The 14,530-nt window shown below is 42.6% G+C and overlaps 2 protein-coding genes across 3 annotated transcripts; both read right to left on the bottom strand.

Annotated features, from left to right (window-relative positions):
* Positions 1-159: 159 nt before the first annotated feature.
* igf2b (insulin-like growth factor 2b) lies at positions 160-5,411 on the bottom strand. Its single transcript, XM_019894287.1, has 4 exons — positions 5,151-5,411; positions 4,436-4,586; positions 3,001-3,182; positions 160-1,777 (listed from the first exon to the last, which is right to left on the bottom strand). The coding sequence occupies exons 1-4, from the start codon at positions 5,226-5,228 to the stop codon at positions 1,538-1,540; spliced, it is 651 nt and encodes a 216-aa protein (XP_019749846.1). The 5' UTR covers positions 5,229-5,411; the 3' UTR covers positions 160-1,537.
* A 1,827-nt stretch (positions 5,412-7,238) lies between these two features.
* Positions 7,239-14,221, bottom strand: th (tyrosine hydroxylase). Of its 2 annotated transcripts, none has more exons than XM_019893922.1 (13): positions 14,099-14,221; positions 13,330-13,527; positions 13,071-13,245; positions 12,099-12,187; positions 11,938-12,005; positions 11,768-11,818; positions 10,847-10,992; positions 10,615-10,750; positions 10,106-10,175; positions 9,691-9,747; positions 9,454-9,549; positions 9,225-9,358; positions 7,239-8,030 (listed from the first exon to the last, which is right to left on the bottom strand). In XM_019893922.1, exons 1-13 carry the CDS (start codon positions 14,180-14,182, stop codon positions 7,871-7,873), a joined length of 1,464 nt encoding a protein of 487 aa, XP_019749481.1. In that variant the 5' UTR covers positions 14,183-14,221; the 3' UTR covers positions 7,239-7,870. The 2 variants fall into 2 exon arrangements, with proteins under 2 accessions (XP_019749481.1, XP_019749480.1); XM_019893921.1 differs by having other exon boundaries at positions 13,330-13,533.
* Between the last annotated feature and the right edge of the window lie 309 nt (positions 14,222-14,530).

Here is a 14,530-nt window from a genome sequence, read left to right on the forward strand (position 1 = left end):
ATTTATACATGTATAGATAGATATATTCAAGTATTTGTTTTCAGGCAAACGCATGTGAATACTACTGATATACAATAAAAATAAATGTTAGTTGACATTATTGCTGTTTTATCCCTTTGAATCAAAATGTCTGTGCCTTTTTTTTAAGAACGGTAAAAGTAACATCATATAACATAACCATGAAATTGCCTAACTTCGAAAAACAGGAATGTCATGGTACCAGAAACAGACGGCTGGGGGTGGGGTTCTTTTTTTTTTCATTGAAATATTGATATGAAAAGAAAGCAAGAAACAATAAGATGAAACTAAAATAAAATCATCAATTATCCCACTTGTCCATGCCATGATACCTCCTGCCGGAGCAGTCCGCAAAGCCAGACAGGAAGTACTGTCCCAGGACGATTGTACTGTCCCAATCCAGGCAGTCCATGGTGTGTCCCATATTATGTTCCCTGTGTCCATCTGCCTCCGGGACGGGAGACAGGAGGGACAAGGCCAGGGTCTCTTGTCCTCCTTGTGATGAGCAGCCACTCGCACTTCCCTTGAGCATTGATGCCCTCATCGCCCCCATAGTTTCTCAGTGACACTTCCCCCTTGACTTTGCCACTGTCAGGAGCTCCCCCATATTCTTTCTCCCTATTTTTTTAAAGTCACACTTTCCTTAAAACGGAAAGTTATAATATATTCAAAGAAAAAAAAAACAAACGTGCTTTTCAACCTCTTCTTTGAGTCCTTTCCCAAAGCTAGCACCATGGCATTTTTGAAGCAACGCGTCCATTGTTCATAAAAAAATAGTGCCATATATTTTTCTTTACTTTGACGTAATCCGTGGCAATGTGCAATTCTGCAGACTCTTTTCTGCTTTTTGTTTGTGATCAAAAGGTGCTGGAACAGGAATCTAATTTTATAAAATAATTCCTTACAGTGTGGAAGTCCCTTTATAGGTAGAGGTGCAAACTAAAAAAAAAAAAAAGGAAAAAAAAAGAAAAAACGAACAGATTTTCTTTTTTTTTGCTTCAGGAAAAAAACGTGGAATGGATACTGTCATGCAAGCTCGTCATTTCTTTGAGTTCCACAAGGACACAAAAAAAAAAAAACCATTCCGTTGGGTGTCCTCTTGACACTTGCAAACCACAGACCTCTTTCATCTTCTTGCTCTCTTCCATTTATTCTTTTGCTTACGGGTCCACCTGAATGGCATTCAGTCGAATTGTTAACTTTTTGTTCATCATTTGTGTTTGCGCCTTTTGTGTCGGTGACTGAAAGAGCTCGCAAAAAAAAAAAAAAGTTCAGACAGGAAGAATGTGAAGGCATGTTTGTGCTCCGTAGGATGGCGGTATGGTTCGAGGGGTATTAGAAAGGGGGCAGGGGGTCAAGAAGTAGTGGATGAGAATGGGCTGGGGGTACTGGTGGGCTCGGACAGGGCAGGGGAGGTCAAAGAGGACTGCCACAGAAATGACGTCAGAGACAAAGCTATAATCCCCTAGGCTTTTTTGTCCTTCCAAACTCTTGTCTGTGCAAAGGGCTGGCAACGGGCTCATTTGTGGTTGACATAGTTGTTCGTGGTGAGCAAGACGGGTGGTAGTTTGCTGGGCAGGCTGATCAGGGGCCTGTGGAAGCTTGCTTCCTCCTGGGCTTTCATCTTCTCCGCCTGCCTTCGGAACTTTTTGGCTCTCAGGATGGCGGGGACACCCCTCCGGAGCCGCTGGGCCGCCTTCCTTTGCCACTGCTCGTATTTGGAATACTTCACGGGCACATGCGGCTTCCTCTGGGCTTCCTTTCGTGGCGCGCCGGTAAAAACACAGGAGAAAAAGGGAGAAGATGGAGTCAGTTCATTGGAAGCGCTATGCTTATTTTGAGGCTATTCAAATGTGATTCTCAATGCGGCACGTCATAACGGCCTTGGCCGGCTTCCAAACGCTACTTGTTTTGGTTTCCTCGACTGAGAAAAGCTGTCAACAAGTGCTTAGTTCGGCCTCTTTAACAAACTGTGAAAAGGATGGGCGCTTGTCTCATATACATATGAGGGGGCATGCAGATGCTCACCAAACAACCGGCTGAATGACCAATCTGCTGCATAGCGAATAACAATACAAACATTGCAAATTTAACAATACTAGGTGTTTTGCTGAGTACCACTGAATGAGAAACAAGTAGGAACGGAAGCAGGAGGGCTGGAATTTATGCGCCAGTAGCCAGTGATCCATGTGAATGGCTTGTTTTGGTCCTGCCACTTGAAGAGTGTTTATCCCCCTTCATTCACTTGAGGGTCGCTCAATAGCTTAAGAACAGCTGGCCCTCAGAGCAGGCTGTACCCATCAACTCTCCCCGCCCGGACAAACCAGGGACATGTCCAAACTAATTCCCAATCGGCATTTTCCCCCTCCGTATTAGAGGCCCTGTTACTTTTCTTCGATGGATTTACGATGGCACTGTTCATTCAACTGCTTGTCACTGACACGTGAACATGACCAAGCAGAAAGGGATTGTAAAAGGTCGGGAACGCAGCCATTACTATGCCTTCTGGTGGCCTTGGTGAAACAACTCTTAAACAACTGAGGCGACTGTAAGGGCTTGGTCAGGGCTTATTTCTATTTCATTTTTATTTAATCTAAACACATGCCAGACTCAGAGAACTCAAAGTTGCATGAATGGAATAATCTTTGACTTTGAACACACTGGGGGTTTTTTTTTGGTTTTGTTTTGTGTGTGTGTTTTTTTTTTTGGTCAGGATCCAGCAGTCACTATGTGAGCATGCACTTTCTTGATCGCAATGTGCTGAAGACTGTCTGGTCGATTTCCACGATGGTCAGCACTCTGCATGGAACTGCTTATCGTTAGACCATCTAACAAGATAGAGCGGTTTGCGCGTACATTTCAGCCTGTACAGCGTGTCAGGGATATAGGGGTGAGGCAGAGGTGAACAGAGGACAACATGATGGGAGGAATAGGATTTCACTGGTTCCCAGACCGCCGTGTTGTTGTTGCTGTGACGCATACCTGCTTTAATGGAGGCATCACCGGTACGACCTGTAGAGAGGTGGCCGACACGTCTCTTTCTGACTTGGCGGGTTTAGCACAGTACTGCTCCAGAAGGTTGAGGTCACAGCTACGGAAACAACACTCCTCCACTATCCCACGGTTCTGGGTGCGCCTGTTGTTCCCCCTGCTGGTGGGCCTACCTGAGGAGAAGCATAGGGTAGTGTAAGGCAAAGAAGGCCTACTGCAGGGACCGCAGACTTTGATCAGAAACGAATCTAGGTTGTTTTTGCAGGATTACAATCAGATCCGAGCAAAGAGGATAACAGGAAATCTACGACCAAATGCAACAAATCTTTTTGTTTGCAGAAGATAATCTGACGAGGGCTATCTGGATGTCCCTTCTTGTGCGCATGTAAACACCATGTCGTGGGCCAGAGAAGCCTGTCCCTTAGGTGAGCAAATACATAAAATGGAAACTCCTCTGTGACCTTGTCCTTTGTCAAGTCAGCAGCGATAACAAGGATGAGGAGGGGCAGAGAGGTAGAGAAAACAGCCCGAGGGATCAGTGCAAGAGTGTATGAGCCTTGAGACACGGAAGGCGAATGCAAATCAAAAGGGGAACTGAGTAATGACGGGAAAGAAAAACACCACAGAAGAAGGTGAAAGGGGTGAGTGTTTTGAATGTTCCACAGGGGACCGCCGTGCATGGTCAAGAAAGGACTCGTGTGAAGTCCTGCACTCCACACAATGTAGGAGAAATCTCACGAGACACTTGACGAGATTTGATTGCGGGAAGTGAAAGGAGAGAAAAAAACAAGGGAGGAGAAAGCATCCAAATTGGATAGTGATCTGTGATTAAAAAAAAAAAAAAAACAAGCCATGTAATAAAACTTTGCTTGTCGGTTAAAAGTGAAAGCTTTTTTAGTGGGTATACAATATATGGATGTGAGTCGCGACAGTTGGGGATGAACAACCCATCTCAATGCAAACACAAAAAGGTTTACACGGTTTGCCATCATTATGCCACATAGATTTCATGATCTAGGGTTAAAAAAAAAATAAACTCTTCGGACCACGGTGGTCTGCTCTGTGAATACTAGGCTGGTGGTGAGAGATATGCCTCTTGGAGTGCTGTTACTGTACTTTACTGGTTAACAAGCAGCCCATTGTGTTGAATGTGGCTTCACGGCTCTTCACTTTCATTTGCAATGAGAGGTACAGTGCGGTGCGCAGGCCTGTGGTGCTCATCGTACTAATAACACTGGAGACACAGCTGTCCCCTTCTCTTGTGCATGTGCGTGTGTCCATGTATGCGCGAGGCCCAGAAACACAGACGGAGTAAACGGTCTCAGTCACCTATGCAAACAACCGTGGTGTTTTGTTCTTTTTTTTGTTTGTTTGTTTTGCGCACATCCACGCAAATGACTAAAGGCCAACGTGCGCACAAACGTACTGAAATAGAATCCTCTGTCTTCGCAGACAAACTGCAGCGCGTCCACCAGCTCTCCCCCACACAGAGTCTCCGCCGAGGTCATCTCCACCGCATAGAGGGTGAGCGCCAGTGCAAAGAGCAACGAACGGCTGGATGAAGACATCTTCTTGACCTGCAACCGCACACATACACACGTGGCAAAGGTGGATTTGCAGACAAAGCATTTAATTAATGACGACACGGTGCATCTGCCGTTTTTTTGTCTTGCACACTTTTAAATCCCAACTCGGCACCGAAGAAGATCTTATTATGGAGGAAAATTGCTAGACAAGTGCCATTATACCTCTTGCACAACATGCCAGACTTTGCAAGCGCGGTTGTTCGATAGTTAACCATCAGAAAAGAGAGACTCAGCATTTGTTTTTTCCCCATGCTCACCCTTTATTGAGCAAACTGACCCTCGCTTACCGCCCCCTATCTGCCGGCAAATAAGACCAGCTTTTTGCTTCAAGTCCCGCACCAGCCGGCACACGGAATTAGCACAAATGTTGATCCTTTCGGTTTGTCTTTTGCATTAAATGTCCCTAATTAATACGGGCACCTTGACCTTGTGCAAGTAATAAGCAGTCCGTTCATGTTTTAAAATATTCTCAAGTTATTTCATTTTAATTAATGGTCCACGTGCAAACGTCATCAGAAAATGCATATGTAAAATTTACTGATGATTCTTGCTAACCTTCCTTCTGCTCTCCTCCGTTGTCCTGCAAGTGTGGCAAAATGAGTTGTGTCCGGGTCTCGATCGCAGGGTCTCCATGACAGTGGGCAGTGAGTGGTTAAACACAAAACAAAAATAACAAAACTGAAAGAAAATTAATATTTGTCTGATTTGGTGGTCGGGTGCTTGCAGGTGAGTTAGTTTCCCCAGTTGGTAAGTTAGATGGTGTGTGAGAGGCTGTCCCAGAGACCGAGGCGACAGACCAAACTTCTGAGGGAGAAGTATTATATACCAAAACACGCCCACTTTACACCCACACTCCACCCCTCGCTCCGCCCCTCCTCACGTCGCGGTTTAAAAAAACACGTAAATGTCTTACACAAAAGTTCTTTAGAAGAGAAACGAGGAAAAAGAAAGACCTTGAAGCAAGATTACATCTTATGATCATGTTCAGCAACGTTTGCGCACAGAGAAAAACGATCTCCACGGGACACCTCGCATCATCCAGTCAATGAAGCCCATGTCTCCACATCACTGCACGCAGGCCATGTTAAAACAGTGCGTCTGGTTGATGAGGTCAACTTTTGTTGACTGACCAAGGGGTAAAATGTCAGTGAGCGGTGATACGCTGCCAGGAGGAGAGTGGTGCAGCAGTGCCTCTCAGTGACCGATTGATGCACCCAAAAGTCGAGCCCCGGAGTATATCACTCATGATTGCCCCCCCCCCTCCACACACACACACACACACACACACACACACACACACACACACACACACACACACACACACACACACATAAACAACCCCCAAACCGCCCCCCAGTGAGGAAGGACGGGAGAGGTAAGAAAAACAAAGCAATGAGGAAAACACTCAATATGACCTTTAAATTGTGTTTCATCAAAATAATTCAAGAAACTGGAATGACGTCACTCACAAAGTGCAAAACTGACTTATCTAAGAGTGCCGAGCACAGCAGGTGAAGATGTAGGCATGATGTCATCCTTACCCTGTCATCGAGCGGTCGTTGATCGAAACCCCTCACCCCCCATCCCCCTGTTTGTCAACGGTTGCCCCTGGAGTTATGCTGCCTATATCAATTCTGACTTTATGACTTGGGATCGGACCAACAGGAGCAGCTGATATGAACACAAACCCTTATGACTAATTAGTGATGCTAATAAATTTTACGTTCCATTGCCTATGCTTTTTTTTTTTGAGAACCCATGAATGGTATCAGGATGGTTCATCAACAAGCCGTTTTTTGCCCTGAAGGACCATACCCTTAAAATTACTGGTTAACAGTACCCTCCTGTGGCAAAATATTGCAATGCAAGTACGTTGTCAAGAAGGTAATACAGTACTGTATGAACCTTTCAGGGGGCTCATAAAAATACATCATATAATAATAATAATATGAATGGTAATATATTTCGGAATATATCTGTATTAAGATTAAGGTTCAGCAACATGTGGATTTTTTTACTGAAATGTCAGAGCCATAAATTACAATGCAAGGTAAAACCTGTATGCACAAGCTTTTATAGGTCAAATTTAAACACATAAAAAATGAAAAGATTTCAAAAACCTGATGTGCTGGAAAAAAAGTAAATATATTTTGGAATTCAGCATCAAAAATACATTTAGTGACACATAAAACATTCTCTGATTAAAATTTGTTGTTAACACTGTTTCATTCGGTGTTAGCTCTGCTTAACCACAAGATAACGGATAATGTCATGTGGAAAAAATGCACAGAAAGTAGGGTAGTTGCTAGCAGGTCTGCATCACAGTTGAGAGGTCTCAGGTTCAAATCTCGGCTCAGGTCCCCCTGCGTGGAGTTTTTATGTTCGCCTTGTGCTTGCATGGGTTATCTTCGGGCACTTCTGCTTCCTTCCACGTTCCAAAAACATGCATGTGAGATGAAATGAATTATTTTTTTAATATAGGCCTTGCGATTGTCCAGAGTAAACACCGTGTTTTGCACAAATTCAGTTGGGATACATTGCAGCTTACTCGCTTACTTGGCACCCAAATGAGGACAAGACAAGTGGCATGGAAAATGAATGTTTTGAATGGTTGGAGACAGAAATGAGCCCAAAATGTGAATTCATTGTTTCTAGGTAATTTAGATTTATAGTAAAGCAGCAATCAACAAACAGCTCATCATATTGGTGTGTGTGCGTGTTTTTTTAATCATGCATTGACACTGCAACACATAAAAGACATTGACAATTTTAAATAATAATAGCCAAAATACTTAATTCGCATCCAGCATTTTTCATATAGCAGATACAGATGACACAATTAGATCTTATTTCATACAGTCTCACCTTCCCATCTTAGATACTGTATTATGTTGCTGGTTATAAAATAATCAAACTATACTCTTTTCTTAAACACACATCATTGATTTTGGTATACATTTCATTTTATTTTTTAACATGACACTTCTTTTTTTTTTTTTTTTTTTTACAGACTGTATGGCCATTATTGTCTCTACACCATGAGAGGCACTGAACATCTTTGGAAATATCGTCTTAAATGTGGACATTGAGGTTTAAATGGTTGCAGTCTTTTTTAGAACAGCTACAGGGAGATGACATTTTCATGATAAACTCCATAGAAGTGGAGGTACCAAACACACACATCTTGTCACACTTTCGGTGTTGCAGAGCACATCAGACAAGAAGCAAACAACAGCAAGGTGGGGTGAAAGGACAGGAAGTTAAAGAGTGAAATTTCAGGACAGAACACCGAGGGCATCAGTTAGCATCTTCAGTTCATCCTTCACTCCTTCCAAGCTTCCTTGGATCTTCAAAGGGTTGTCCAGGACTTCTATGCTGCTGGTGTATGGATCGAACTTCACTGAGAAGGGACGGTGGATACCAGCAACAAATGCCCTGATTTAACATAAAGAGAGCCATAAAAATAAAGGTTAAGCAGCATTTGAACTCTGAATGGACCGGTGGAGGGGTTTGGGTTTGAATCTCGGCTCAGACTTTCCTGTGTGTGTGCACATTTTGCACCCCAAAACAGGTATGTTATGTTTATTGAGGAGTCCAAGGTGTCCATAGGTGTGAATGGGAATGAAGGCTTTCCTAAAGTATGCTATTGTTTACCATGTTGGTATATTTGTTTCTATTACCATTGTTTGTATGTCATTATTACTAATCATTACAGTTTTTTAAAAATATGCAGACCATTATTTTTATCATCGGCATGTGTAAAACACATCAATTTTCTTACTGTGTTTCCTATATTCGTAGGACTTGTAGAGATCTAACTTAACCCTTCGGGAAGTGAAAGTTACGATTTATGACTTGTAATATAAATGTGAGATGGGGTTGGGATTTAATCATTTTTCTCGTTCCCACTCCGTTTTTGAGCAGCATATATAAAAAGGTTGCAAATGATGACACGTGGATGTCTTTTTTCTTTTTTTTTTTTTTTTGTCATGATCATTTTTTCTACTTGTTTGTTATAAATGTATCGCAGGGTTGTTTGATTTCTCAGAAAAATTTGATGTTTGTGCTGACATGCTCCCCAAAAAAACAAAAGTCAGCTAGAATAGGCTCCAGCTCACCTGTGGCAGGATAAGCGGTAAAAAAATGGATTGGTGGATGAAATGTGGAGCATAAATGTTTCACTTGGCCTTACAGCACGCTATGCCTGTATACAGAAAATGAAATGTGCACATCAGAAATATTCTCCTATGTAGTGATATTCATTGTACTTTTGTTCGTATCAATTCTGTTTGGATAAACATTCCCCTGCTGCTATTTTCATATGGAGTGTGACTAAATACTGTCAAAACACTCACCAAAGCTACTTGTTTTGCAAGGCAGCATTTGATGTGTTTGCCAAACAAAACGGCAGTATTTTGCTATGGTGAGAGGGCCTACATTAGTAACAGCTGTCTTCTGGCTGACCGACAAACGCTTGTGGCCTCTGGGGTTGGATGGCTGTTTTCTGACCTTGCCTTTGCATAACCTTTTTCTCTCCCTTCTGTCTGCGTCTTTTTTTTTCTTCTGCTCCTCTTCCTTTCTTCAGCTGTGCATTTGCAAACGCTTTGCGTCCACGCAAGATGGCAGTACCTGAATTTCTCCTTTGCATCTGAAAAACTCTCCGAAATGAAGTAGACGGGCTGGTAGGTCTGGTCTTGGTAGGGCTGCACTGCTGCAGCTTCTGGATCAAACTCCCTCGTCTCCGGTTCATCAGATAGCGAGTGCTGCACGGAGAGGAAATGAATACAAGGTGGATTTGATTGCTGCATCATCTTTAATCAAGAAAAAAAATCAAAACACAGACGAGGTTGGAACCTACCACAAGTTCTCCATATGAAGAAAGTAGTCCTGCACCATAAGCTCTCACTTCACCATTTTGTTTGCACAAGCCGTACTCCACAGTGAACCAATACAGCTGGAAGAAGAACCATGCAAATAACGTATTTCATGAAAAGTGAATTATCTATAGTACTTGAGTTTATCTAACAAGTTAAATCATTACAGTCTGACAAATTTAGTATGTGCAAAACAAAGGCACGTGCACTGTCGCTCTTACTGTGGAGAGTTTCTCAATATCTTCATCTGACGCACCCAATGATGCCAGGCCAAGATTCTGCAGAAAATAATCCAATGAGGTTTTGATACAGAGACGCTTAAAGTGGCTCACCACCAGTTAATTTTTTGTTGTTGTTATTTTTGTTTTTTTAAACACTTGTGCACTGTAATGCCTTCCATATAAAAAAATCTGCCTTTTCAACACCAATAATGCTCAATATTGTCTGACACATTTTTAAATGGCTAAATTAAGGAACCAAAATGTAGAATCCACTATTGGAACCTGGAAATCAGACCAGAACTGAATATTATCTTTGGCACATTTGAACATAGGTCTAAAATTAGGATTTAGGAGCAAATTGTCATCAATGTCTGTTGTCATAAATGAACTGCAGTTGGATTGCGCACTACCTTACCTGGGAAAACTGTGCAAATGTGCGGTCCGCCAGCATAGGGACGTGGCCTAAAAGTTCATGGACACAGTCGCTGGATGGAAAGAGAAACAACACATTTTGATCATTAATAATGTACTTTTTCATGTGATTTTTTTTTATCTGCTTCTGTGGACATAGCTCATGCTTAATCTATTGTCTGTGTCTTTTTCTTGTCAAAGCAAAGGAGGGAGATTAAACCACCATTGAGAAACTTCCACAGTGTGTAACATTAGATCACATAAAATCTTATCGTGGTGATCAACAACCATGCATTGCTTATTAAATATAGTTTTTTAGAGTCAACTGTACTCAACAAAATTTACTGTGTAGTGTTATTATTTTTCTTTATTTTGTTGTTCTTTTCCTTCATTTACAGAGGCGTACCAACAATTGTGCACATTAATCGAAATGTGGAAGGGATGATTGCAGATTTTCACCCTCAAGCACTCTGGGTAAAGAGTGTTCAGTTGGTATGACAGAGGCATACTCACGGCTCTGGGGAATGCATAGGAGAGGAGCCATGACGGATGTACTGGGTGCACTGAAACACCCGGAATGCCAAACTGGCCAGGAAATCTCGAGCTGAGAGGAGACCTGCCACTGGACGCAGCAGAAAGCCAGTGCGCTCTGTGTGTTTAGTTAATGGAATAAAAAAGTGTACTAATCACATACTGTGTCACATCTGCAATGTTTTTTTTTAATTATCTGCTGCTCCATTTTTACCTTTAAGAAAGCGAGACACATCTTCCAGCTGGGGAATGTTGTTTGGACTGTACCCACAATGCTTTTCCAGGAGACGGAAGGACTCAAGGTACTCACTGCAGGCATGCGTGGCGTACAAGTCCCTGAGTGTCGAGTAGACTTCCCTCCTGGCAGGACATCAAGAATTGTATCATTTCTCCGTGTAAAAACACAGTCTCACTGTTGTCATTTATTTTCAGTCGACATGCCTAGCCTAATGCCTTGATTTGGATTTGTGTTAAAATTCAATTTGGTTTTATTGGCAAGTCAACCCCATTTCAGTATGTATGATGGCAAATGTGAAGAAAAACAGTACATTGACGACAGAAGCATAGCCAGGCTTGTTCTCATGCCACATTTAATCTAATTGAGTGCATCAACATTATCCATTGTAATTCAGCAAAAACATCTATTTTGGAAAAGTTGTGTTTTGATGAATGCGTTTGGCTCCTTGACCTGACCACTACAATCAAAGTAAAACCATGGCTTTGCCTAATTAGGGTAATGTGTTGCCGCATGACTTCTTTTCGAGCATTGTTTTAGAACTCACATCAAGTTCAAACAAAGTGGCTAACAATTTTTCGCAACTCAGAACACATTGCCTGCACTTGGCACAACTGAGCAGAAAATGAAGTCCATGTCTGAAGAATCCCCTCAAAATTACAGGCTGCCTACTCTAATGGACTACTTTGATAGTGTCGTTCATCTGTAAATAATGGACCAAATTAGCCATGAAAGACACATCACACAGTCCACAGTCACAGTATTGCACTCTCGGTGGGAAACGATCGGAGACAGCAAAACAAAAGGAATGTCTTAGGTAACGTTACGGTTGAGCCTCTTGTGACATTCATGTACTTTATTGCAACAGGGTTTAAAATAAGAAGATTCAGCAACCCTCACCATGTGCCAATTTCCTCGTCTGTATATTCCACCCTGGGAATCGGGTCTCCGCTGGGGACAGACAGATGTCACCTAGTATCAACGCTAACGTATGTTTTTGTTCATTTAGTAATTTATCTTTTAAGTTTTCTGGGCAGTAGCCATTCGGTTATACAATAGACGTCTCTTACTGTCTGTATCCAAAGGCAATGTCTCCAATCATTTTCCTCCTCTGTCTGTAGACGGGGTCTGTGAAGCCCTATTCAAATCAAATTCATCAGAAACACTGATCTCATTTTCATGGCCAATGGCATTCATTTCCCCATATTAGTCATGCTAGGTCTTGACTTACAGGATGATCATGATCAAAGTCGGGATCAAATTTAGTGATCAGATGGTGACATTTATCCAAGTCTGCTATTTTCTTTGGAAACCAGTGAACTGGAAGAAAAGGACACATTCAGATTTTGTGAATAAGGTAACAATAAAAGCAATGTGATGGACAATGAAGAGTTGTGGATGGAGAACAAATGAGGTGCTGCGTGGTTCTCGGGGAATACATGACAGTTTAAGAGGGCATCATTTTTGTGTGCGTGTGTGTGTGGGGGGGGGGGGATAATGTGGTTGCACAAGCGTGCACATACTGGGATGTGGCTGTGTTCAGAATAAACCCATCACATTCGAAATCATATTCGTTGGAGATCAGCACAGACCTGCCACCATTAAAAGAGCATTTGATTCATCCAAAATGAATATCACCTGTTTTCGTAGGACTTTCCTGGCTTTTTTTGTTTTTGCTTCATACTGGAAGTCAGAAGGTTTTGCAGCTGCTGCTGCTATTTCAAATTGTTATTTTGAATTCCCTCGACTTCGTCAAAGGCCCCAAAACATGATGCTGCCACCAGTACATTTCTAATACATATGGTGTTCTTTTGCCGATAAGCAGTGTTGTATTTGCAGCAACCATAGTCTTTGACATTTGGAATTGAGATTTTACTTTTTGGCCATAATTCCAAACGATACGTTTGGCACACATGAAACAACTTGAACTGGCGACTTGGAATAAAGATGAAAGGAATTCTGAACAGTTTGAACAGTCCGTCACTACTAATGGAAGGTCCGTCGGTCACTGACAGACTTCCATTTCCCTGAATGAAACTTTCAAACACGGAAGGAGTCAATGCAGACAGAAGCAATTTTTCGGCTGTCACCTGACCCTTCACTAAACCAGAAAGCAAAGACGGGCCGGGTGGGGGGGGGGTGCATATTATATCAACATTCTGCAAAATATTCTGCGTTGAATACAGGCAGAGGAGAACCTTACATTTGACTTCCTTTGTCGTCTTGACGTCTTCTGCATTTCTTTTGATCGAGCTGATGAGAGTGCTAACGTCCGAGAGGTGCACTTCACAGCGGACGAAGTACTCCAGGCTTTGCAGACTGTCCTTGGGCTTGCGGCACGGCCGCGTCTCCAGATGATGGATCTTTGCTTCAAATGTCTGAAACGCGGTTAATGACCTCGCAATGAATACAAACGCATTGGAAAGGGGAATAATAAAATCTCTATTTGACGCGGAACCTACCTCAAACACTTTGAGAGTCCTCGAAAGCACGGGCGTCTTGTTGCCGGCTAAAGTGAAGAAGAGGTTGACAAGGGCTCTTCCATCGTCCTCTTCGAATACGATCTGCTCGCTGGCCTCTGCAGCCTCGGCTGCAGCTGCGGCTGCCTCGCGCTCCTTCCGTGCGTCATCGATCAAGCTCTGCCGTCGTCCCAGGAAGCGCTGTGACTGTTTGAAAAGAGACGGAAATGTGTTCTCTGTGGTCTTTTATTATTCAACCATATCGATGCCTGTATTTATCAGTTAATGTTGACTATACACAAATATTACTTGGTGCGCAAAAAATGATCAACTATTCCAAATGTCTGGAAAGCTTACAAATAGAAACAACTCTTCTTTAGGGTAGATAACCGTCATAGAGTGAGGCTTGCAGTCTTATAATTGTAAGGTTAAAGGGGGGCCATTTGCCCCCTTTTAAATTTACATTGCCGGCACACAGTAACGTATTTAAACATAATTGGTGTTTTGAAGAAAGACCCCCAACAAAATTTTGTACAACACGTGTAAAAAAAATGTGCGTATTCTTTATGTTTTCGAATTTGTCTTTATTTAACTATTTGCTTGTATAGACGCCCATAAACGTGCGCACGCTATCGTGAATGCCGGTGCGCAATGTTCATCTAAAACTGCGCGCACAATAAAGAACACTTAACTGTTCCTCTTCAAATAATCCCATTTTACGCACCCTTGTGCAAATGTTTGAACAGGTTTTGAAAGTTTCCTTTATTCCTACCGTGATGGAGTCCGACCTTTCCAGCTCGGATGCTGCCCTGCGGATGCTCTTGGACGAGGACGTGGAACTGCTCGAAAGTGGCATCTCGTGTTAGGTCTTCTCCAAGTCAAAGAAAGATGTACAAATAAATGTGCGTCTGAGTGTGCCTTCCCCGCGTTCCTCCTTCTTTTTATAGGCTAATTTTTTGGAGTTTGTGACGTCAAACTCTGAGGTCAGTCCTAATCAATCAAGACGCCACCACTGTGCACTAAGTATATTTAAACATGTTCTGTTTGCAGAGCTCAATATTTCCCTTCACCTTTCATAAAACAAACCCGAGTCCATCCATCCATCCGTCCATTTTCTAATCCTTTTATCCCCACAAGGGCTGCGGGCATGCTGGAACCAATCCCAGCTGTCTTCGGGCAATAGGCGGGGAACACCCAGAACTGG

Source organism: Hippocampus comes, unplaced genomic scaffold (genome assembly GCF_001891065.2).
Source record: "Hippocampus comes isolate QL1 unplaced genomic scaffold, H_comes_QL1_v1.1 scaffold104, whole genome shotgun sequence".
Taxonomy (NCBI): Eukaryota; Metazoa; Chordata; class Actinopteri; order Syngnathiformes; family Syngnathidae; genus Hippocampus; species Hippocampus comes.

Excerpts from the sequence above, each read along its gene's own strand:
- th (XM_019893921.1), bottom strand. The coding sequence starts at position 14,182 with ATGCCACTTTCGAGCAGTTCCACGTCCTCGTCCAAGAGCATCCGCAGG. Across the intron at positions 12,188-13,070 it reads GACGACAAAGGAAGTCAAAT|TTCACTGGTTTCCAAAGAAA; the intron begins GTAAGGTTCTCC and ends CTTTTCTTCCAG. Across the intron at positions 9,748-10,105 it reads CATTTGCACAGTTTTCCCAG|AATCTTGGCCTGGCATCATT; the intron begins GTAAGGTAGTGC and ends TATTTTCTGCAG.
- igf2b (XM_019894287.1), bottom strand. The coding sequence starts at position 5,228 with ATGGAGACCCTGCGATCGAGACCCGGACACAACTCATTTTGCCACACT. Across the intron at positions 4,587-5,150 it reads CGGAGGAGAGCAGAAGGAAG|GTCAAGAAGATGTCTTCATC; the intron begins GTTAGCAAGAAT and ends GTGCGGTTGCAG. Across the intron at positions 1,778-3,000 it reads TGATGCCTCCATTAAAGCAG|GAAGCCCAGAGGAAGCCGCA; the intron begins GTATGCGTCACA and ends GCGCCACGAAAG.